Source organism: Chlorocebus sabaeus, chromosome 12, assembly GCF_047675955.1.
Source record: "Chlorocebus sabaeus isolate Y175 chromosome 12, mChlSab1.0.hap1, whole genome shotgun sequence".
NCBI classification, from domain to species: Eukaryota; Metazoa; Chordata; class Mammalia; order Primates; family Cercopithecidae; genus Chlorocebus; species Chlorocebus sabaeus.
The window spans coordinates 35,837,471-35,862,913 of record NC_132915.1 but is presented as its reverse complement, the minus strand read 5'-3'; the positions used below and the strand labels follow the sequence as shown (position 1 = coordinate 35,862,913).

Below are 25,443 nucleotides of genomic sequence, written 5' to 3'. Positions count from 1 at the left end.
TCTTCCAAGCTTTAGTAGTTTTAGCTTTTAAATTTACATCTTTGGCCAGGCACAGTGGCCCAGTACTTTGTAATCCCAGTACTTTGGGAAGCCAAGGCAGGCAGATTGCTTGAGCCAGGAGTTCGTGACCAGCCTGGACAGCATGGTGAAACCTTGTCTCTAGAAAAATACAAAAATCAGCCAGGTGTGGTGGTATGCACCTGTAGCCCCAGCTGCTCAGGAGACTGAGGTAGGACGATCAAGCCCAGTAAGGCCGAGGCTACAGTGAGTTGAGATTGTGACACTGCACTCCAGCCTGGGTGCTAGAGCAAGACCCTGTCTTAAAAAAAAAATAATAAGTAAATAAATGAGTACAATTATATATTTGATCCATTTTGAATGCTTTGTGGCCTAGCCACCCAGAAGCCTGGATGTCCACATGTGGCTCCAGGCACAGCTCTGGCCCTGTCATCTCTGTGTTTCTCCTTCAGGAACTGGTTGCTGAAAGCATGGGAGAGGAGTGCAGAGGTATTCCAGGGTCTGTGTTCAAGAGGACCAGCCCGTTCCTCACCCATCAAGTGTTCAACAGGTTTGTGTGTCTTGTATGACTTCTGCGTTTTGAGCTTTGGCAATCAGCTAGGGAGCTCGGCAGAGTGCTGCTGCTGACTTCGCCTGCTGTGGCCTGGTTATTGTGGCTCAGACGTGGCTCACAAGCGTCTCATCCTCGTAAGCATCCCGTTCCTGACTTGGGAAAAGCACACTTTGTTTCCTGGTGGCTCTGCTCCTTTGGCACAGTCAAGAAGCAGGGATGTGGGATGAATAATTGCCAGGCTGAAGTTCATTCCCAAGAGCCCTATATCCTCTTCTTCCCAACCTTCGACTCATACCCACAGTCAGCTTATTGTCCCAGGCATCCTCTGAGGTTTGTGGGGGTCTGTGCCCTTCTCTCTGAGTGTAGTTGACATATTGTCCATGGCCAAAATTGATTTGCATTTTGAAGGTAGATTTTGGTGTGTCTTATATTTCAGGAGGATGTGCATGGCCTCATATCTACTTTTGGGGCCCCTAATTCTATGTTTTGTGTTCACAGTTACCACTCTGAAACAAATATTGTCCGGTATATGAAGAAACTGGAAAATAAAGACATTTCCCTTGTTCACAGCATGATTCCACTGGTAATTATTTGTGGCCTTTTTTCTCATTGCCAAGCTACCCCAATCCCACCTCTCTTGGTCCTACCTAATATGCTACAAGAGCAACAAAGGGGTGGCCATGCTGGGAGAATGGAGGGTTGATTGATGGACTATAGAAAATCACTAATGTGATACATTTTGGATGTGCTTCTTAAAGGGATCCTGCACCATGAAACTGAACAGTTCGTCTGAACTCGCAGTAAGTGGCTCACTTCTATAAGTGGATACTCAGCAAGGCGCAGTGTTCTGGCTTCCAGCTAAGCCCAGAACTAGTGAAATCTACTGGGACTGTGATTCTGTGATTGAAGAACTATTTTAATAATTCTTCACCTTGCTATTCACCAATCTTGGGAGAATCCCTGTATTTCTCACTTCATCATTTAAATGTATGAGTAAACTTATTTTTTCAATAAGATTAATTAAATATATATGGTATTTATGCCTTTCTATCCTATCCCTCACCCACCCCCACCCGCTTTAAACCTGTCATATTAAAAGCTTTTTGAAAAATATTGTTTATAGTTCTAAATCTCAGGTAGAATTAAGAACCTTAAGCCTTCTTTCTAGAAATCCATTCCTGTATCAGAAAGATAGGGGTTCAAGTCAACAGAAGATCTGTGCAACTCGCTGTTGTGGTTGGCAAGTATCTCTACTAGGCCAGGATCCATTTTAGCAAAGCTTTTTTCTTTTTTCCTTTCATTTCTTATGTTTATTCTGATGTGACAAATCATATCAGACAAAAGAAATCATTTTATATCGTGATAAGATTTCCCTCTCCATTCATTTTTTAAAAAAAAAATAGAATCAGGGTCATGCTATGTTGGCCAGTCTGATCTCAGACTCCTGGCCTCAAGCAGTCCTCCCACCTCGTTCTCCCAAAGTTCTGGAATTATAGGTGTGAACCACTGCACCTGGCCTACCCATTTACTTTTGTGTTTGTTTCTTGTTCCACTTAGTGAAGAAAGAGAACAATATATTGCTATATAAGAGTTTATGCCAAGCATACCTGAAGCAACTCATTGTGTTTCATGGAAAGAAATCTATTTGGGGGGCTTTTTTTTCCCTGAAAAGCTAGCAAAACATTGCATTTTTGTATAAGTTCCCTCTCTGGGCAACTATGTCCCACTTTTAAATGAAGACAGTAATGGTACTTACCTTATAAGGTTGTGGTGGAACTTAAATAAATTAACATATGTTTAGCACTTAGAACAGTGCCTGGCACATAGCTTTTCTCATCATCATCATTATTATTAAAGTTATGATTGCTATTGCTATTATCATATGTATATGTGGGTTTTTGTTCTCTTTCTTTTCAGCCTATCACATGGAAAGAATTTGCAAACATCCACCCCTTTGTGCCTCTGGACCAAGCTCAAGGATATCAGCAGCTTTTCCGAGAGCTTGAGAAGGATTTGTGTGAACTCACAGGTTATGACCAGATCTGTTTCCAGCCAAACAGGTAAGGGCATTTCTTTTCTTGTTTTTTTCAGCAACCTATTGTTTCATAGCATACACCCCAAAACCTAAAGGCTTAGAACAACAACTTGTTATTTATGTTATTCTATGACTTGCTAGACAGTTCCACTACACTGGGGAGGGCATGGCTAGAAGGTGCACCGTGTTCTCCCTCACATAGCTGGTGAGGAGCTGTGGGCTAGGAGTGCATTTGAGGATGTTCACTAGGGCCTTGGTTTTTCTCCATATGGGGCTCTCCTTGTAGGTCCTTGAGCTTTCTTGTTCCTTACAGCACAATGTCAGGGTTCAAAATGCGTGTTCCCAGATGAAGCATGCAGAAGCTGGGAATCTCTAATGGCCCAACCTCCTAAGTTACACTGCATTCCTTCCAGATTAGTCTATCTATTAAAGCAAGTCACAGGGCGAGCCCAGATTGAATCAGGGAGGGGGCAACACCTGGGTGTGAATGTTGGGAGCTGTGGTTCATTGTGGGCCGTCTTTGGAAGCTAGCTTACTGCATCTGTCAGTGACACAGCGTAAGAAGAAGAATCAAACACACATGCTGAATTCCAACAAGTGTCTCAGTTTAGCAGGGCCAGGAGAACCTGGATCCTGCTTTGGTAATGTCACTAACTTTGAAAGGTCCTGTCTCCTCTTCCAGCCTCAATTTCTTTGTAAAGGAAAAACTTTGAAGAAGAACAGTGATTTTCAAAAGCAACAGCCTCCAGCAAAATCTCCTGGGCACTTGTTAAAAATACAAATTCCAGGCCTCACTCCAGACGTACTGATCATAACCTCCAGGGGTTGAGACTAAGAATCTTTATTTTTATTTTTAAATTTATTTTTATTTTTATTCATTTATTTATTTTTTGAGATGGGGTTTTGCTCTTGTTGCCCAGGTTGGAGTACAATGGCATGATCTTGGCTTACCGCAACCTCCGCCTCCCACATTCAAGCAATTCTCCTGCCTCAGCCTCCCAAGTAGCTGGGATTACAGGCATGCACCTCCACACCCAGCTAATTTTGCATTTTTGGTAGAAATGGGGTTTCTCCATGTTGGTCAGGCTGGTCTCTAACTCCTAACCTCAGGTGATGTGCCTGGCTTGGCCTCCCAAAGTGCTGGGATTAGAGGCATGAACCACCACGCCTGGCCTAGAATCTTTATTTTTAAGACAAAACCAAGTGATTCTAATACCAGGTCAATTTGGAATCCCCGGATTTGCGGTCTCTCTGCCTTCATGATGATAGATGACAGATAGACAGATGATAGATTGATAGATACATAGATAGATGAATGATAGATGGGCAGGAAACATATTATCAGTTTGTGAGTTTCCTTCCATGTTAGAACATCTTCAGAAAATGAGTTATGGTATCTGCCCCTAGGTTTTGCACCTCCTGCTGTTCAAAGTGTAGTTCTCTACCAGCAGCCTCAGAGTTGATCCCTCTGGGAGCTGGTTAGTAACACAAAATTTCTGTTTCAAGATGCCCTTCCTCCTGTTTTGTAACATAGACTACACAGCAATGCCATGTACTTTGTAAAAACAATACACCCTATAAAATACAAACCCTTTGGGAAGAGGGTATGTGGCAATGAAAGGATACAGTGCTGTCAATTGTGTCTTAAAGTCTCACTTCATAAATAGGTAGGAGCTGATAGCATGAAAGTCAGGCTTTAGTATACCTTCGTTAGAACTTCATTATTTTGTTTTGTAAATGTTTTTTGTTTTGTTTTGTAAAAAGTTTTCTTCTTTAAATGAAAATATGTTGGCTAATTTGTCATGATGTACTGCTGGCTAGAGTCCAGTGAAATCTAGGGGACCTATAGGCACTTCACGTTTTTTGTAAGAAGAAACACAGGCTTCTTGACTACTCTGCACAGAGAAAGAAAATCGAATACACTGTCAGCCACTGACATTATACTCAAAATAGCAGGCACAGTCACAGGTATCATCAAGGAACCATTTCCTGATAATTTCATTTCCTGATAATTTCATTATTTTGTTTTGTAAAAAGTTTTTTGTAAAGTAAAAACTTCATTGTTTTGTTTTGTTTAAAGAGAGGAACCTCAGTGAATTCTTAGCCTTGAGGCAATGATAGTTATTAAATGTTGAAAATTAAGAAATTTCGCCCTCTAGTGATGGAATATAATCACATCTTCACTGTCATATTGGAGAGTGTTTTTTCAAGACTATTTTAATTCTGGTTATTAGCTCTTGCAGTAAATTGTGATACCAGCCAGGGTCCCAGAAGACTGACCTAAGAATCAGGAAATTTGTCTTTTTAAAGCAGTGGTTTACAACCTTGACTAGGAATTAGATCCCATGGTGACTTTATAACATTCCTGATGCCCGTATCACAATCCCAGATTGAATCATAATCTCAATGGAGAATGACTGGGGTGATGGAAGGGACCCAGGCATGAGTATTTCTTTACAATTCCCTACATGATTGCAACTTGCAGCCAAGGTTGAGAACTAGTGTCTTAGACATTTCTCCATTGCTTTTCCTTACATACTTGGTGTTCTTTCTTTGTCCTAATTTTTCTCATTTGTATGATGGACAGTGAGACTCCACACCCTATCCCAGTCTTGCAGAAGGCAAGAGATCTTTATCACAATGTCATTCCTGGTAATGATGTCTTCTCTGGTTCCTGAGATTCCCAGCTATAACATCCATTCCCAAGAGCTGATTTGAGCATGGCAGGGGTTTTGCATAAGGTTTAGGCTTAGATGAAGGAATGAAGGATGTTTCTGGTCATCAGCAGAAGCTGCTGTGACAGATGGGAAAATGCCTTATTCTTTGTTGAGAAAGTACAAGGGCCATGCTTCTGGTGAGTAAAAGCAATTTGGTGTCTTAATTTGCAGAAAAAAAGAAGGGATACACCACCTATTCCATATATAAGTGATTTCTTTTTGACCTTGTTTCAACTCCTATTTTGGCTTATTTGTGCTAATCGCTGCACAAGTGGATGACAAGTTCCTTGTCTTATAATTATTCTGTGTCTACAACAGGGCTTATATGTTGGCTAATTTGTCATGATGTACTGCTGGCTAGAGTCCAGTGAAATCTAGGGGACCTATAGGCACTTCACGTTTTTTGTAAGAAGAAACACAGGCTTCTTGACTACTCTGCACAGAGAAAGAAAATCGAATACACTGTCAGCCACTGACATTATACTCAAAATAGCAGGCACAGTCACAGGTATCATCAAGGAACCATTTCCTGATAATTTCATTTATACCTGACTAATTAGAGTCAGTCAGTGTGTCTGTAGAGTTCTGTAGTCACAAAAAGTTTTGAATTTGAATGTTTCCTTTCCTTTTCATTATTGTATGATATTTCAGATATAAGCATGATGTATTTTTAGGAGGTAGCCTTAGTAGTATTTCGCAACTCTAAAGTATTTTTTATTGTGGTAAAATATACATAACACAAAATTTACTGTTTTAAGTATTTTTAAGTGTACAGTTCAGAGGCATTAAGTATATTCACATTGTTGTACAACCATAACCATTATCCATCTGAGATCTTTTTAATTTTCTCAAATTCAAGCTCAGGACCTGTTAAACAGTGACTCTTCATTTCCTCTTTCCCCTTTTCCCTGGCCCCTGGCGGCCACCATTCTACTTTCTGGCTCCATGAATTTGATTACTTTAGGAATCTCATATAACTGGATCATACAATATTTGTCCTTTTGTGTCTGGCTTATTTTACTTAGCATAATGTCTTCAAGGTTCATCAATGTTGTGGCGTGTGTCAGAATTTACTTCCTTTTTTCTTTTTTTCGGATAGGGTCTCATTCTTTTGCCCAGGCTGGAGTGCAGTAGCAGGATCTTGGCTCACTGCAACTGTGGCCTCCCAGGCTCAAGCGATCTTCCTGCCTCACTTAGCTTCCTCCCACTTAGCTCGGACTACTGGCACGCACCATTATGACTGGCTATTTTTAAACATTTTTGTAGAGACAGGGGTCTCGCTGTGTTGCCCAGGCTGGTCTGGAACTCCTGACCTGAAGTAGTCCTTCTGCGTTGGCCTCCCAAAGTCCTGGGATTACAAGCATGATCTCCTGCGCCTGGCCTACTTCCTTTTAAGGAGGAATATTTCATTGCATATATAGAGCACATTTTGTTTATCCATTTATCCATCGAGGGACAGTAGGGTTGTTCCATCCTTTCGGCTATAGTGAATAATGCCACTTTACATTGATGTGCAAGTATCTAGTTGAGGCCCTGCTTTCTGTTTTTGTTTTGGTATATATCCAGAAGTGGAGTTGTTGGATATAGGGCAATTTTATGTTTAATTTTTTGAGGAATAGCCATTCCCCCCAGCAGTGCACAAAGGTTCTGATTTCTCCATATCCCCAACCAACATTTGTTATTTTCTGTTTCTTCAAGTAATAGCAATTGTGAGAGGTGTGAAGTGGTATCTCATTGTGGTTTTGATGGCCATTTCCCCAATGATCGGCGATGTTGAGCATCTTTTCATATGCTTACCATGTATTTGTACATCTTCTGTGGAGAAATGTGTATTTAAGTCCTTTGCCCTTTTTAAAATTGGGTTTCTTAGGAGATTTGTTGTTGAGTTATAGCAGTTCTTTATATCTTTTTTTCTTTTTCTTTTTCTTTTTTGCGATGGAGTCCCACTCTGTTGCCCAGGCTGGAGCGCAGTGACACCATCTCGGCTCACTAGAACCTCCACCTCCCAGGTTCAAGCAATTCTCGTGCCTCAGCCTCCCGAGTAGCTGGGATGACAGGTGCCACCACCATGCCCGGCTAATTTTTGTATTTTTAGTAGAGACAGGGTTTTGCCATGTTGGCCATGCTGGTCTCAAACTCCTGATCTCAGGTGGTCCGCCTACCTCATCCTCCCAAAGTGCTGGGATTACAGGTGTGAGACACCATGCCTGGCTTTTTTTTTTTTTTTTTTTTTTTTTGAGACGAAGTCTTGCTCTGTCGCCCAGGCTGGAGTGCAGTGGAGTGATCTTGGCTCACTGCAACCTCCGCCTCCGAGGTTCAAACGATTCTCCTGCCTCAGCCTCCCAAGTAGCTGGGATTACAGGTGCGCCACCACACCTGACTAGTTTTTGTATTTTTAGTAGAGATGGGGTTTCACTATGTTGGCCAGGTTGGTCTCCAACTCCTGATCTCAGGCGATCCTCCCGCCTCGGCCTCCCAAAGTGCTGGGATTACAGGCGTGAGCACCGTGTCCAGCCTATGTATTCTTAATTCCTATCAGATATATGATTTACAAACATCACCTCTCATTCCATGAGTTTCCTTTTCACTGTTTTTTGATGCACAAAGGCAACTCTAAATCTACAATAAACATAAAGGATTTGCACCTTATCCAGCACAATGTCTGTGGCCTTCTCTGGTAAATATTATCTTTTGGTCAACCCGGATATCTAACATTTACCCACTCTTAGTCCTTTTTATTTACATTAACTTTTTCATTCCTACTATCCATGATCTACCATGGTGCAATTTAGATTTATATTCTGTATTATCTGCATTGACCTGACCCATGCAGGAGACATAGACCCCGACTGGAGAGAAGGGCCCTGCACTGGAAATGCTATGTTATTGACCCAGATGCCAGTTGGCCCTGAATGCTGGCAACTGTCTGTCAGAGATGCCACTATGCCTCTGGTATGTTGTGTCTTATTTGGTGTTTCCCAAAGTCAGACCCTGAAACAGGGACTTCAGTACAAGAAGTTTATCTGGTTGCTGATCCCAGAAAGCACATTGGGGAAGTACAGAGGTGAGACAGGGAAGTGAGGAAATCTGGAAAAGGTTGTATTAGTAACAGGTTATCACTATCACTGTGTGGGGTTCTAGAGCTAGGTCCCATTGGGGACATTGTGGGAGACTGGATGGAACATGCCTTTGGTTTGTCCCAGTGAAGAGCTGAGGAAGCCAGAATATTTATCAACTGCTCCTTTGTTGCCCAGGAACTGAGAGGCTGGAGTCAGCAATACTTGTTCTTCATTTGTTGATGGCCTCTCCCCAGGGGCCTTAACCCCTCAATACTTGAGGCTTAGTAGTTATGGCCTGTCTTTTAACCAAGAACATGCCTGGCAGAGAATGTCCTCAGGTGGAGAGACACAGATGCTTGAGTTCAGATATGGTCATTTCATATTGGAACTGTCCACAGAAGCTGGAAGTGAGCTTCAGGATGAAACAAAGACCTCTGAGCAGGACAATGATCCTGTCTGCTACAGGTTGCCTATAGTAGGCATGGCTTTTGGCAAATGAATAATAAGTATTATATAACTAGATTAAGGAAGGAGAAGAGATGCCAGTGCCTTTCAGGGGAAGATGGCAGCCTGAATGGGTCCTGAATGGAGAAGTGGACTGACAGGAAGGTAGGATCAGGAAGTGTTATTGAGCAAATGGGCTTGCTGCCTGATGTGCACAGAAGCCAATAACTATGGCACCAGCTTTTGAGAAAAGAAGGTCTTTATTTATTGCAAAACCAGCCCGCAAGAAGACAGGAGTCAGCTGAAATTTCTCTCCCCAATTTGGGGTCTGGGGCAAGTTTTAAGGGATCAGAAGGCAGGGGAAGGGATTTGGGAATGCTGGCTTGGCAAGGTCTAATTAGAGTGCTTCAGATTTGACAGCTTACGGTAAGGTATTCTTCCAGGTCTGTAGACCCCTCACTTCTGAAGAAGTTCTGGCATGCAGGGTCTGGTTCTGTTCCAGTCTTGTTGGTTCCAAGGGGCGGAATCCCTGGTTCTGGGTGTTGTTAGAAGTCAAAGCTTTTTCTATTGCACATGCCCAGGCTACATGACTTGCAGCTGTGGACCCTGTTATAAGGTAACTCAACATTTTGTTATCAACAGAATAGGCCCAGTGTGGGCTGGTCCTGCGATTATAGAAGCAGAGAGCCTGCAGGAGTCAGGGACCCCTAAGGTGAGGGCATGAGTTCTTTGGGGCCTGAAGAGAACTTGGCTTATGGAGATCCACAAACCCTGAGAGGAAAGGCAGTTGTCTGAAGGAATGTTCCTGGGTTGAAGGTCTCTCTGGCCCTCAGAGTACTTCAGGGGGAAGGAAGAGTGGGGCCAGGTCTTCCGTAGTTCTGAGACTGTGGATTCTAGCCTTTGTAGGTGAGGAGGTTTTCCCGGTGATGCTGCCATAGCCCCCAACAGAGGACTGACAGCTTGCAGACTGGTTCTGCTGCTTAAGATATTGCAACAACCTGAACTCAGCCCTAAGGGTGAATGGAGCCATAGCTAGCAAAGGGAAAATAGCTGCGCACCTCAGTGGACCCAGCAACAGAGAGGAATCACAGGGAGAGTGCTCAGAACAGGTTGCCCGGGCAGCCGGCACTATAGGCACTGGCATGAGACAAGGTCAACTAGTTATAGCAGTACAATTTTGATCTCAGAGCTGGCTGACATTCAGTATTAAGTAAAAAGCACATTCTGGAACTAAAATCATGAGTTTTAATTTTAAACAATCAGGACTGGGCACAGTGGCTCACAATCCCAGCACTTTGGGAGGCTGAGATAGGAGGATCACATAAGGCCAGGAGTTTGAGACCAGCCTGGGTGACATAGGAAGACCCCATCTACAAAAAAAAAAAATAAAAGTATCCAATAAATAATCAGGATGGGATACTCTTGAAAACAAAATTAGTGACTTGGAAAATTACTTAGAGGAAATATTACAAAACAAAAACCCAAAATACAGATTAAAGCTATGAGGGAAATGTTAAGGAACTCAGAAGACAGATTCAGAAGACCCAGCATTTGGGGATGAGAACATGGAAGAGTTAATTAATACTCAACTGAAGAAGTGAGAAAAAAATCATATAACCAAAATGATGGTAAAAAATGAAATGATTAAAGATAAAAGCTAGAATGAATGACCTAGAAGATAAAATAGTCACAAGGATTAATAAATACAAAAACTGATTATTTGAAAAATCCAGTGAAATCAGTTAACTTTTTTCTTGCCTAAGGAAAAAATATGTATATACAAATAAGAAATGAGAGAGAACATACTCAGATATAGATAAGATCAAAAGAATTATAAAAGAAGAGCATATGCTACCCAACATTTTTAAAAACAAATTTAAAAACATAGAGAAATAAATGATTTCTTAACAAACATTTAGGAACATAAGGGCATGTTGAAAACAGATTAACAGAGGCTGATCACATGGAGTGAAACTAGAAATAACAGAAAGATGAGCAAAATTCACAAATATGTGGAAATTAAATAACACCCGCATAAATAACCAGTGGAACAAAGAGGAATCACAAGGAAAACTAGAAAGTACTTTGAAGCCAGGTGCAGTAGCTCATGCTTTTAATTGCAGCACTTTGGGAGGCTGAGGCAGGAGGATCACTTGAGCCCAGGAGTTCAAGACTAGCCTGGGCAACATAGCAAGACCTCATCTCTCCAAAAAAATAGCCTAGCGTGGTGGCAAGCACCTGTGGTCCCAGCTGCTCTGGGGGCTGAGATGGGAGGATCACTTGAGTCCAGGAGGTTGAGGCTGCAGTGAGTCATGATCACACCACTGTACTCTGGCCTGGACAACAGAGTGAGACCCTGTTTCTAAGAGAAGAAAAAAAGAGAGGAAGTACTTTCCAATGAATCAAAATGAAGATACGACATATCAAACATCATGGGCTATAGCTAAAACAGTGCTAACAGGAAAGTTTATAGCTGTAAATTACTACATTAAAAAAGAAGAAAGAGCTGGGTGCCATGGTTCATGCCTGTAATCCCAACACTTTGGGAGTCTGAGGTGAGAGGATCACTTGAGCCCAGGAGTTCAAGACCAGCCTCGGCAACATAGTGGGACCCTGTTTCTACAAATTAAAAAAGTAGCCAGGCATGGTGGCATGCCTCTGTGGTCCCAGCTATTTGGGAGGCTGAAGTGGGAGGATCACTTACACCCAGAGGTCTAGCTGCAGTGAGCCATGATCACACCATTGCACCCCAGCCTGTGACAGAGCAAGATCCTGTCTTGAAAAAAAAAGAAGAAGTCTGGACCAGATAGTGAGACTTAGTCTCTACAAAAAATTTAAAAGGTAGCCGGGCACGGTGGCGAGTTTCTGCAGTCCCAGCTACCCAAGAGGCCGAGGCCAGAGGATTGCCTGAGCCCAGGAGGTTGAGGCTGCAGTGAACTGTGATGGTGCCACTGCACTCCAGCCTGGGTGACCCTGTTTTAAAAAAAGAAAGAAGAAAGATATTAAACCAACCTAATCTTCCACCCTACAACAACAGAGAAAGAAGTAAATTAAGCTCAAAGCAAGCAGAAAGAAGGAAAGAATCAGGATTCAAGCAAAAAAGTCAATAACATAGAGACGGGGAGCAGGAGAGGAGGGGGATTATAAGAAAATAAAATATAGTGAAATAAAATTTAGAACAACAGATCTTAGCTGTGTAAAACTGCGTGTGTGTGTGCACAGGGGCATAGGTGGAAAGATATATGAAAAGATGGGACTCAAACAGTTGTCTCTAGGTGGTAGAATATCAGATGATTTTACTTTTTGTCCTTATGTTTTTAGATTATTTAAATTTTTTAGAGCCTTGATCATATGTTATTTAGTCAATTCAAAAAAGAGATATTTTTATGGTGGGGAACATGCATATTGTGAAACAACTAAATGCGCAGTAAGTTGGTTATAGGCTCATTTGCACCTGGTTCTCCTGAGCTCAGAGGGTTTCTCCATCAGCTGATGGATGTGTGATAAAGTTAGCTTTGAAGCTTGCCCTGGGGCTGAAGGCAAAACGTACCACCTCCATCTACCTTACCAGCCCTCCATCCTAATAAATACAGTGAGGAAGTCTCCCAAGGCTCCCAGCTCAAACTCTGCAGAATAGGATAACATTTAACATCAAGTGGACTCCAAATACAACTCCCTGGTTCTCAAATGACCAAGTAGCAGAATGAAATATAACTCTCAGGCCTGCATCTGGATTTCTCTGCATGTGGTCCTGCTGGCTCAGCCTCATCCTTGCTGCTGCGTCTTTCCGCGCTGTCTTCTCATCCAGGGCGTTTCCGTGTTATGCGCACAGAAGGCTTTTGTTCTTTCTGCAGTCATTCCCTGCCCACATATATACTGCAGCAGGGACCTTTCTCATCAGTGAATTTTCTTTCTAAGAGAGAATTCATCAGCTCAAGGGAAAGGTTAAGATCTAGAAAACATGAGGTTTTTGAAGAGTCTGTTATGTGGCTTCCTACCGAGTCATGTTGTAGGTTTCTCTCCCAGCAACAGAAAAGTGAATGAGATTTAATTCAGGAATAGACAGTCAATATGGATCATAAAAAGGTTTTATAAGTGCTATAGGTTGAATCTTTGCATTCCTTCAAAATTCGCCTATTGAAATCCTAACTCCAGGCCAGGCGTGGTGGCTTAAGCCTGTAATCCCAGCACTTTGGGAGACTGAAGCAGGCAGATCACCTGAGGTCAGGAGTTTGAGACCAGCCTGGCCAACGTAGTGAAACCCCATCTCTGCTGCAAATACAAAAATTAGCCAGGTGCGGTGGCAGGTGCCTGTAATCCCAACTACTCGGGAGGCTGAGGCAGGACAATTGCTTGGATCCGGGAGGCAGAGGTTTCAGTGAGCCAAGATCACACCACTGCACCCCAGCCTGGGCGACGAGAGCGAAACCCCATCTCTAAAAAAGAAAGAAGAAGAAAAATTCTAACTCCAAGGTGATGGCATTAGGAGGTGAGAGCTTTGGCGGGTAATTAGGTCATGAGGGTTGTATACTCCTGAATGGTATTACTGCCCTTATATAGAAAGACCCCAGAGAGCTCCTTACCCCTTCTACCACGTGAGGACACAGCAAGACCACAGCCGTCTATGAACCAGGAAGGGTGTCCTCACTAGACACTAAGTCTGCTGGCTTCTAGGATCTTGGACATCTCAGCCTCTAGAACAATGGGAAATAGCTTTCTGTTGTTTATAAGCCACCCAGTTTTTGGCGTTTTGGTATAGCACCTGGATGGATTAAGACAATAACCATAAATTTTGTCAAGAAAACTTTGCTTGATATAGCCAAGTCTTCACAGGTCTTCCTAGTTTCCTTAGGACATTTTGATCCCAAGGGTGTTTGAAGGGCCTGAAAGAAAAAATGTCAAGAAGCTTATCCCTATTTTCTCCTGTTTATTTGTTCAACCCATAAACCCCAGGGAGGATTTCCAGCTTGGTGTAGAAAACAGCCAAATAATATTTAATTACCTTTTCATTTCCCACTGAGCCCAGCAGGGCTTGCTTCAGCTTTTTCTCCATAACACTTTGCCACTCTTTAAATCATTCAGCATCTCACAAGTACATTCTAGGAATTGCTGGTTTAGAATTATGATGTGATGTTTAAGGCAGACAGAAAGAGTAATTAACACCTCCCATGGATATGTAAAGTGAAAGACAAGTTGGAATTATTATTAGCTCACTTGGCTTAAAAAATTGAGGTAGTTGTTTTTGTCCTTAAAAACTGCAAACTGTGATTGTGAATGTAGACGGAGCTGGCCATTGCTTTTCTCAGAATCTCCTTCATGGGAGGATTCTTAAATTGAGGTGTGAACAGGGCTCTCAATGGCTGTCAGAATTAATTGTGCATGAGAATCACCTGGAGGGCTTCTGCAATTACTAAGCCTCACCCTGCAGAGTTTCTGATTCAGGAAGTCTGGAGTAGGGCCCCAGAATTTGCATTTTTAACAAATTCCCAGGTGATGCTGAGGCTGCTGGTTTGGCCACCAGCCTGTGAAAACCACTGGGTTTACAGAGGTTCTTGGACCTGGCTGCATGTTAGAGTTACCTGGGGAGACTTTGAAGAACCCAGATGCTCTACCTACTGCACAAACCAATTACCTCAGAATCTTCGCTGGGGGTGGAGCTCGTGTGGGAGAGTTTTGGGATTTTTCTTTTTGCTTTTTTTCAGACGGAGTCTCACTCTGTCACCCAGACTGGAGTGCAGTGGCACGATCTCATCTCACTGCAACCTCTGACTCCTGGATTCAAGCGATTTTCCTGCCTTAGCCTCCCAAGTAGTTAACTGGCACTACAGGTGCCCGCCACCACACCTGGCTAAGAAGTGGGAGAGTTTTCAAGCAAAAAAAACTGTCTAATTCTAATGTGCATCACTGGGTTGGAGAGCAAGGTGACCTGGAGGAACACCAAAGAGAGTTTTAGCAAGATGGAGGTGGCTGTCATGTGCATATCACAAATAATTTAGAGCAGGGAGGGTCAAAAGCCTGCTATTTGCCGTCTCCCTCCCCTCCCTTCCTGAGCTCATGGTTGATGTCTTTGATCATTTCTGATAAGTTTTCCACCAAGCCTAGTGCAACTTCAGAAACAGAGTGCTCTGGGGCCAAATACGAGAGAGCTGTGAGTCTTCCCTGATTTCCCAAAGAAATACTCAGAATGCCAGGAAGGAGAGAAAGCAGGGTGAGGGATGAGGAGAGCCATCTTTGGGGAAATGTAAAGCAGTCAGAAGGAGCTCCTTTCCCCCAGTTTCCTTAACTCTCAAGAGTATATTTTGATTTTTGAAGTTTGTTAGACTTTAGGGCAGTGGTTCTAACATTGGACTGCACCCCAGAATTTCTTTTTCTTTTTCTTTTTTTTGACAAAGCCTCACTCTGTCGCCCAGTCTGGACTGCAGTGGTGCGATCTCAGCTCACTGCAAGCTCCGCCTCCCGGGTTCATGCCATTCTCCTGCCTCAGCGTCCTGAGTAGCTGGGACTACAGGCGCCTGCCACCACGCCCGGCTAATTTTTTGTATTTTCAGTACAGATGGGGTTTCACTGTGTTAGCCAGGATGGTCTCGATCCACCTGCCTCAGTCTCCCAAAGTGCTGGGATTACAGGCGTGAGCCACCACGCCCGGCCATACAGAGTTTCACCATGTTGGCCAGGCTGGTCTCGAACTCCTGGCCTCAGGTGATCTACCCACCTCGGCCTTGCAAAGTGCTGGGATTACAGGCGTGAGCCACCGCTCTCGGCCTCAGAATTTCTGATTCAGTATTCCTGGAGTGGAGCCTACGAATTTGCATTTGTTTTCTTTTCTTTTTTCTTGAGACAGAGTCTTGCTGTGTCACCCAGGCTGGAGTGTAGTGGCAAAATCTCGGCTCACTGCAACCTCCACCTCCCGGGTTCAAGCCATCCTCTTGCCTCAGCCTCCCAAGTACTGGAATTACAGGCAGCCGCCACCACGCCCAGCTAATTTTTGAATTTTAGTAAAGATGGGGTTTCACTATGTTGGCCAGGCTGATCTTGAACTCCTGACCTCAGGTGATCTGCCTCCCAAAGTGCTGACCCGAATTTGCATTTCTAACAAGTTCCCAGGTGATGCTGATGCTCTCTATTGTCTGGGGACTAGACTGAGCGTGAGAACCACTGCTCTGAGGTGCTCTTCTGATACCAGCTGATTTATCTATGTTTTTTGACTAGATAGCAAAGGTTAATGAGGGAACTAAACTTATGGCAAATTGATACAGGTTGGTAAGAACATTACAGAATGACGTGTTGCGGGGTTTTGATTTTAAACCTGTAGAGATAGAGACCTGGGTAACATTAGGGTACTTGAGACATACAATACATGGAGTTTCACTGGTTAAAATCGTACTGTTTCCAAGGTATTTGTACTGTTAAATTGTTAGTCACCTGTTTTTTTCCACCTGGAAGATAGGAATCTGCACCCATTTTTACCTTATTTTCTTGAGAGTGGTCCTCTGAAGTTGCCGTGAACTGAAGTGGGTCATTTCAACAGTGGTTGTTAGGATCATTTTACTGCCGTCATTTTTACCGTATCAGTTTTCTTTTTTTTTTTTTTTTTTTTTTAGACGGAGTCTGTGTCGCCCAGGCTGGAGTGCAGTGGCGCGATCTCGGCTCACTGCAAGCTCCGCCTCCCGGGTTCACGCCATTCTCCCGCCTCAGCCTCCGAGTAGCTGGGACTACAGGCGCCCGCCACCACGCCCGGCTAGTTTTTTTTGTATTTTTAGTAGAGACGGGGTTTCACCATGTTAGCCAGGATGGTCTCGATCTCCTGACCTCGTGATCCACCCGCCTCGGCCTCCCAAAGTGCTGGGATTACAGGCTTGAGCCACCGCGCCCGGCCCCGTATCAGTTTTCTTAGCTGATGTTTCACTTGCATCACTTTTGTTTCTCAAAGTAAAGGAGAGTTTGGATGAGGGGAATTTGACATCAAAGATGTCCAATACCAAAACCCTTACGTATCACAAGAAATTGTGAGGTATTTCCTTCTGGGGGGTGACACTGGGCAGGATGGATGGGGGTTGCTTTTTTGCTTTATAACCCTTCTGCACTGATGATGGATTTTTTTTTTAGTCACGTAAATGTATTCTTTTATTTATTTATTTTTAAGATAGAGTCTTGCTGTGTTACCCAGGCTGGAGTACAGTGGCATGATCTCAGCTCACTGCAATGTCCGCCTGCTGGACTCAAGCAATTCTTGAGTCTCAGCTTCTGAGTAGCTGGGATTACAGGTGTGCACCACCACACCTGGCTAATTTTTGTATTTTTATTAGAGATGGAGTTTCTCCATGTTGGCCAGGCTGATCTTGAACTCCTGACCTCAGGTAATCCACCTGCCTCCACCTGCCTCAGCCTCCCAAAGTGCTGGGATTACAGCGATTCTTGTGTCTCAGCCTCCCGAGTAGCTGGGATTACAGGCGTGAGCCACCATGCCCAGCCCCCATAAATGTATTCTATCATAAAAATTTTAAGTTCGCCTGTGAAATAGGTAGCATTATGTGCTTGTGACAGATGAGATCCAGAGGAATAATTTGCTTGGAGCCAAACAACTTTGAAAAGGGGCAGCAAATAAAAAACAACTTTGATATTAGAGGCAAGAGAAACTCCAGGGTGGCTGCAGGAACTATCTGTTTGTGAGATCTGCCTGGGAATGAGTGACTTTAACATGATCTTGTTGTAGGAAACATTTAACAATAAATGCCACCTAAGGGCTCCTGTTTGCAAACAACAGAAAATGGCTTGTGATAACTTCAGCAGAAGAATAATTTACAGGGAAGTTATTGGGCAGTTAACAGAGTTGGAAAAGCTGGAGAATAGGACTTCAGCAGTGAGCAAGACCCAAGAGAGGCTGGCAGCAGAGAACAAAATGGAGTCTCACCATGGGAAGAGTCACCATCCTCACTGTGGAAAATCTTTAACTGTCCCATTCCTTTGGTCTGCCCATCCAGATTCATAATGTCCCGGGTGGAGTATTTTGCAGGCTGTTTCACACCTCCATGTCTTATTAGTGTTTAGTGACTGGGAACGTCTAATCCTTTTTGCTTTCTTAGGGGAGTGTAGGACCCTGTCTCTCCCATAGGCTCACACAAAGAAGGAATTCCCCCAGATAATAAAGCCACTGAAAGGCTCTGCATTCCCACACACACCTCTAAACTCAGCACCAATGAAAACCCAGTGGATTTTCAACATCCTATTGTAACCCTCCTTTGTACTTCTAAGCACATTGACAACATGTCCACATGTCATCTTCCCAGCATCTTTTTTTGAATTGCATTCGTCCTTACTGTTTGTTGGCTATGGTAGTTTGCAGATACTTTCTCCCATTCTGTAGCTTGTCCTTGTATCCCTAATGGGAGCAAAAATTTTTAATTATGATGGAGTTTAATTTATCAATCAATTTTTTTCTTTTATGAATTGTGCTTTTGGTTTCAAATCTACCCTAGATCCCAGTAATTTTTATTGTTTTTTGTTTTTCCCAGAAGTTTCATAGTTTTATGTTTTACATTTAAGTCCATGATCCATTTACAGGTGATTTTTATATAAGCTGTGAGACTTAGATTGTGCCTATGGATGTCCAAGTGTTTCAGTTTCATTTATTGAAAAGGCGATCTTTCCTCCATTGAATTGCTTTTGCAATTTTGTCAAAAATAGTTGGGTATATTTGTGTGGCTCTATTTCTGGATTCTATATTCTGTTCCATTGATGTGTGTGTGATCTATGTGTACCTAGGCTTGATTATTGTAGCTATATATGATAGTCCCCACTTATTTGCACTTTCAGTTACCCATGGTCAACTGGCTCAAAAATATTAAATGGAAAATTCCAGAAATAAGCAATTCATCCTAAGTTTTAAATTGTGCACCATTCTGAGTAGTGTGATGAAACCTTGCAGCATCTTTTTCCATCCCACATGGGATGTGAATCAGCCCTTTGTCCAGCATATCCACTGTGTGTATGCTACCTACCCGTCAGTCACTTAGTAGCTGCCTTGGTTATCAGATCAACTGCTATGCTGTCACAGTGCTTGTTTTCAAGTAACCCTTATTTTATTTAGTGGTGGACCCAAAGCACAAGAGTAGTGATAATGGTATAGTGTTATAATTGTTCTATTTATTCTCTATTGTTGTTAATCTCTAACTGTGCCTAATGTATAAGTTAGATTTTATCATACGTATGTACGTGTAGGAAAATTCATAGTATACGTGGGGTTGGTTGCCATCCATGGTTTCAGGCACCCACTGGGTGTCCTGGAAGATATTTCCTGCAGATAAGAGGGGGCTACTGTTAGTAAGCCTTGACATCAGATAAACTGATTTGTGCCAGTTTCTTTCTTTTTTTTTTTTTAAGTAGCTATTCCAGTTACTTTGCCTTTACATATGCATTTTAGAATAATCTTGCTTATGTCTACAAGAAAATCATTCTTTTGGGGGAGGATGATGTATATTTTAGCTTCTAAATGTTACATTTTGTACAAAGGGCTGTGTGCTAGATGCTATAGATATTATAGGTAGTTGAAGGGAACAAATTCACCTCATATTTAAACTTATAATTTATCACTCATAAAATAAATATTTTTCATGAAAAAATATCTTTTTAAATGTAATAAAGTGTTTTTGAAAAAATATACCAGTAATAAAATATTTTTTTAAAAAACATACCCTGAGAAACTTCTTTTTTTTTCTGAGACAGAGTTTTGCTCTTGTTGCCCAGGCTAGAGTGCAATGGTGCGATCTCAGCTCACTGGAACTTCCACCTGCTGGGTTCAAGCGATTATCTTGGCTCACCCTCCTGAGTAGCTGGGATTACAGGCACCCGCCACCATGCCCAGCTAATTTTTGTGTTTTTAGTAGAGAAGAGGTTTTGCCATTTGGGCCAGATTGGCCTTGAACTCCTGACCTCAGGTGATCCGCCCACCTCGGCCTCCCAAATTGTTGGGATTACAGGCGTGAGCCACCACGCCTAGTCAAGAAACTTCTTAAGAAGTTCAAATATAAGAAGTAAAATAGGTCCACTGCTTATAAATAACTTCAATGGGACCTTCGCTGAAATCACACACTAAAGGTGGCCATCCATGCACAAACTATAATGGTGTGTTAAAAACTATAAAATGATTTTCAGAATATACAGGGAAAATCAAAACAAAAATAGATATGGTCAATCTAGATATTTGGTAATTCAAAAATATATAAATCTTAATTTCTTGGTACTATAATTTTTAAAACTTTAGAATCCAATCATGGTCTTTATGGCACATTTTTGACATCTTTTGACTTGTATAAAAACACAACATTCTATTTGAGAACACAAATACTGTTTTCTCCATATAATTACAATGTGATTCAGTGGGAGTTTTGGTGACTGCTGGTGTTCACCATAAATTATTACTTTGGTGCATTCTGCAGTCTTGCAAAATGGGTTTCATGTTTTTTGCATATATAAAAAGCATGCAGCTATAGTGACCCATCTCCAAATATTCCAAAGCAGTCACTATCTGAGAAATGGCTTATGGTGTCTATAAAGTTAGCCACAATGTTCTTTTTTTTTCCCCCCATAAGACTAAGTCTCACTCTGTTGCCCAGGCTGGAGTGCAGTGGCGCAATATTGGATCACTGCAGCCTCAACCTCCTTGGTTTAAGCTATTCTCCTGCCTCAGCCTCCCAAGTAGCTGGGATTACAGATGCGCACCACCACACCTGGCTAATTTTTGTATTTTTAGTAGAGACAGGGTTTTGCCATGTTGGCCAGGCTGGTGTCGATCTTCTGACCTCAGGTAATCCGCTCGGCTCGGCCTCCCAAAGTGCTGTGATTACAGGCGTGCAGGCATGAGCCACTGCGCCTGGTCTGCAATGTCCATTTCTTTTTTGTTTGTTTGTTTGTTTTTGAGATGGAGGCTTACTCTGTCCAGGCTAGAGTGCGGTGGTACGATCTCGGCTCACTGCAACCTCTGCCTTCCGGGTTCAAGCGATTCTCCCACCTCAGCTTCCCGAGTTGCTGGGATTACAGGTGCCCGCCACCACACCCAGCTAATTTTTTTACTTTTAGTAGAGATGGGGTTTCACCATATTGTCCAGTCTGGTCTCAAACTCCTAACCTTGTGATCTGCCCACCTCGGCCTCCCAAAGTGCTGGGATTACAGGCATGAGCCACTGCACCCAGCCACAACATCCATTTCTAATTCTCAATATGTTTGGCTAGGGTTCTTAGTAAAAGGAAAGAGAAATTAATTTTTAAAATCCTTAAAATTTGTTTTTTCTTTGAACTCCTGTTCTAACCTTGCAAAATAACTTTTAGCTCTTCTGAACTATCACCCTCACCCTATCTCTGCCGTGTCATCTACAAATTCTTTTTTTTTTCTAAGTTTACATTGAGTGTTTCTCCTGAACTTGCACACCTATGATGATACACTGATACTGAAAGGGCCTAGGTTATAGTCATCACAATAGTGTTGAATTCCATCAACTCCAACTGTTTTCACCTTGTGAATTCTTAATACCTGTTATTCAGTTGTTCTACTTTTTCTAGTCTATTGAATTTCTTGTGGATTCTTTGTAGAATGAATCTGAGTTTTGGAAGAAGTTGTCTGCTCAAGTTTCCTGTTCTGCATTAAACAGCAGCTCCTTCATCAACCTGAGTGAATGCCATGCACTGGAGAGTCTTGTTGTTTTTCTTTTCTTCTTTTTTTTCTTGAGGTGAAGTCTCACCCTGTGGCCCAGGCTGGAGTGCAGTGGCGTGATGCCGGCTCGCTGCAACCTCTGCCTCCCAGGTTCAAGCGATTCTCCCACCTCAGCCTCCCAAGTAGCTGGGATTACAGGCATGCACCACCACGCCCAGCTAATTTTTTGTATTTTTAGTAGAAACGGGGTTTTACCATGTTGGCCAGGCTGGTCTCAAGCTCCTGACCTCAGGTGATCCACCCGCCTTGGCCTCCCAAAGTGTTGGGATTACAGGTTTGAGCCACCATGCGCCAGCCCGGAGGGCCTTGTTTTTCTAAGACAGTTCAAGCTGTGCTCACATAAACTTGGTGTTTCTGAGGCTCCCCGTCCACTGGCCAGCCCTGCAGCTCTAGACCATTCACTACTTCATTTTAAACAGATGTCAGAAAAGCACTGACCTAGCCTCTCCTCCGTATGTAATAGTTTGCTGATGGTTGCTTAGTCTGGGTTATGTAGAAAAGCAATTATTTTTTCATAATACTTTTCTACCAACAGGTGGCACTAACAATTTGTTTTAATAATACCCCAGTAGTAATCCTTGTGTCACATTTGAATATATCACCTGCACTTTTTGAGTTGAAACATAGCTGATTTTATAGATGTTTAAGGCCAGAGAGAGAGAAAAATCCAGCATTTCTGATCAAGTCTTTAGCAAGTTGCCTTTCTCCTACACTACTGGCTCAGCCAGTAATCTGCCTCTTCCTTCATTCCTAGTCTACACCTTGATTGGCCTTTCAAGAAAGTCAGATGAATAGAATTCATAAGAAAAACATAAGGATAAATATAAAATGTTTTTCTTGAGGTTCCTTACCGTAGGGGAAAGGATGACATTCATATTGATTGCCTGTGCTGGAGGAATTCAATTTTTAAAATATTTACTAAATACTTATTGCTGAACTACTACATGCAGAGTACCGTTCTATATATTCCCTGTTGGAGAATATACAGAACTCTGAGAATTAGACCCTACTTTCAGACCTTATGCTCTAATTGAAATAAGACAGGCACACAAAGTAAATGTGAAATTGGTAATAATTTTCTATGTCCACTACATGTATATGATGGTAATGTCAGATAAGATTGTAGAGTAAAATGCTATGAGAATTTGGACGAGGTAGAGGATTATTTCTTTAATAAATCTATCAAATATTCTTTATGTCAGTGTTCTTGGAATAGAGAATACAGTTGTGAACAAGGTTGACAAGATTCTTGCCTTCAGGGAAGGCCTCTCTGAGGAAGTGACAAAGAGCTGGATTGGTGGCTTTGGGGAAGGCTTGGCAGAGAGTTGTAGCCAGTTGAAGAATGGGCAGGATTTGGCTGAGAAGCATTTGACATCAATGATCTCACTACTCATCACCTCTACCCTGTGTGATGGGTACCATTACTATCCCCCATTTTACACATCTCTCAGGCACATAGGCACAGGGAGATGAAGTTACCAGTGATGTGAGTGGTTTCCTGAAGCACGGAATATTCATTTTCTTGTTCTCAAAATAAAGAAACCTCAAATAGGCTAGGACTTGTTTTTCAGAAGCCAGGAAAACAGAAAAGCAGTCTTTGCCTTTCTTCTTGGAAGAGAGCAGAGAGAGCTACAGCTGACTCAGTGCGGGTGACGAGGAACAGGGTGACTCAAGTCTTGTAAGATGGGCTTTCTTTCTTTTCTTTCTTTCTTTCTTTCTTTCTTTCTTTCTTTCTTTCTTTCTTTCTTTCTTTCTTTCTTTCTTTCTTTCTTTCTTTCTTTCTTTCTCTTTCTTCTTTTCTTTCTTTCTTTCTTTTTTGCTTTTAGCTAAACCCTCCAGTTCTATCAATCAGACAAGAATTCTGCTGTGAAAGAAAATCAGCATTTGCTCCCACAACTCTCTGTCCTTGGCGAGCACAGTGTGCTCAGAAGAGCAGCACTGCTAGCAAAGGGAGCCCGTAGCTCTGGGAGGCAGGCTGACTCCACACCCAAGTCTTCATCTGTCACTGTTGACCATTTGGCATGTAGCACTCTGACCTCAGTTTCTTTGTGTGCAAAATGGGGGTGATGGCATGGAGAACATACACATTTTAAAAAATTCTCACCTATTTCCTGTGGGTAAACATTTTAAAAAGTTATTTTATTTTTAAATTTTCATTTGTTTAAAGTTTAAATTTTTGTTTCTTTTTTTAGTATTTAATTTTTTCCTTCAGCTTCTGCAGACATACACATTTTGAATGGGACTGATACATCTATTACTCATTTCCCTTCCCTTTCTGCACGGGGTACTGGGAACATTAAATAACAGTCTACGATTGAGTCAGCATTGCTTACCGGAATGTTAGTCATTGCATATGCCCTGAAAGTGGCGCCTTCCAGGACCGTTGAGATGAGGATGACCAGCCCCTAACAACCATCTGCATCCGGGGCCTGGGAGATCCGACCCTGAGACTGCCAGGAATGGTGTCACATTAAAAGTGCCTCATTCTTTTGTGGCTAATCAGGCACTTGACTCAATATTTGGTGATACTAAGAAATTATAAAGAGTGATGATTGGTTTTCATGCTCATGTATGAAGTGTGCCTTCCTCGAACCTTGTTAAGATGTTGACACATTACCCATTTAAAGGGGGAAAGAAAAGGGAAAAAAAAGGAAAAAATTGAAGTTCATTGTTTTAGGTGTGACCATTGTGTTTGTAGTTATTTATTTATTTTTTTGAGATGGGATCTCACTCTGTTACCCAGGTTGGAGTGCAGTGACGCCATCTTGGCTTACTGCAATCTCCACCTCACAGACTCAAGTGATCCTTCCATGTCAGCCTCCCCAGTAGCTGGTACCACAGATGCATGCTACCACACCAGGCTAATTTTTTGTTCTTTTAGTGGAGACACTGTTCTGCCATGTTGCCCAGGCTGGTCTTGAACTCCTGAGCTCAAATGATCTGCGCACATCGGCTTCCCAAAGTGCTAGGATTACAGACATGAGCCACTGCACCCAGCCTGTAGTTATATTTTTAAAAACAATACTTATCTTTGAAGGCTGCATATTGACATTTGACTGATGATAGGATGTTTGAAGTTTGCTTCAAAATATAGTTCAGCATGAAAGTGGTTAGTGAGGAATATAATTGGAAACAAGATTGACCATAAACCAAATTGTTACAGCTGGCTGACACACACATGGTGGTTCCTTTTGTTCTTCTCTGTATTTTGGTATAGTTTTGAAATTTTTCATAATAACAAAAGGCTATTTTCAATGCGTGATCCTGAGCAAGGGTATAGAAAGTGCCATCTTTGGGTAGGAGTGGTTGAGCTGTAGTGCACAAACTGGATGCTGTTGCTTTGATTGTTTTGATTGTTCAAGACCTTTTGACTCCGGCAGAGCTCCTTGATGAGCTTCTCTCAGTGTCTGGACAGTGACCACGTGTCACATGCTGGTGAAGCCCTGGCCAGGGCCCAGTAAATACTGAATGAGTAAATGAAAGCCAGAAGATCTAACTGTGATCTTTTTCTTTTTATCTTTGCAAGCGGAGCCCAGGGAGAATATGCTGGACTGGCCACTATCCGAGCCTACTTAGACCAGAAAGGAGAGGGGCACAGAACGGTGAGTATGGCAGAAGGTGGCGCTTGCTCACCATGGGGCACAGAAGTCCTAGCTCTCAGGGTTCCTTTGTGGGACACTCCCTCCAAGCCTTCTTGGAAGCAGATGAGGGAGCATATAGTCAAGAAACAAATTTCTGTGAACTAGCCATTATGATCCTTGCTTCCAAGACATCCCACTTGACCATTTTGAGGGAAAACATTCAGAGATAAAAGACTTGCTCAAACCCAGAATGCAAACGTCAGCCAGTTGGCTGTGGAACTGCTCTCTAGGGAGCAGAGGGAGGAAGAGGGCAGGAATGTAGCCATTGCA

General features: G+C 42.5%; 1 protein-coding gene and 1 non-coding gene across 3 annotated transcripts in view; both read left to right on the top strand.

Moving 5' to 3' along the window:
- The window catches only part of GLDC (glycine decarboxylase), a 114,172-nt gene that overhangs the window by 55,947 nt on the left and 32,782 nt on the right, over positions 1 to 25,443 (top strand). For both annotated transcript variants that reach the window (XM_007969302.3, XM_007969301.3), the window contains exons 12-16: positions 471 to 568; positions 1,070 to 1,154; positions 1,330 to 1,371; positions 2,489 to 2,631; positions 25,059 to 25,134. In XM_007969302.3, coding sequence (XP_007967493.2) covers positions 471 to 568; positions 1,070 to 1,154; positions 1,330 to 1,371; positions 2,489 to 2,631; positions 25,059 to 25,134 — 444 coding nt within the window. The remainder of the gene's footprint in view (positions 1 to 470; positions 569 to 1,069; positions 1,155 to 1,329; positions 1,372 to 2,488; positions 2,632 to 25,058; positions 25,135 to 25,443) is intronic.
- On the top strand, positions 24,058 to 24,159 carry LOC119624660 (small nucleolar RNA U13). Its single transcript, XR_005240812.1, has one exon. It is a non-coding gene; the product is annotated as a small nucleolar RNA U13 (small nucleolar RNA).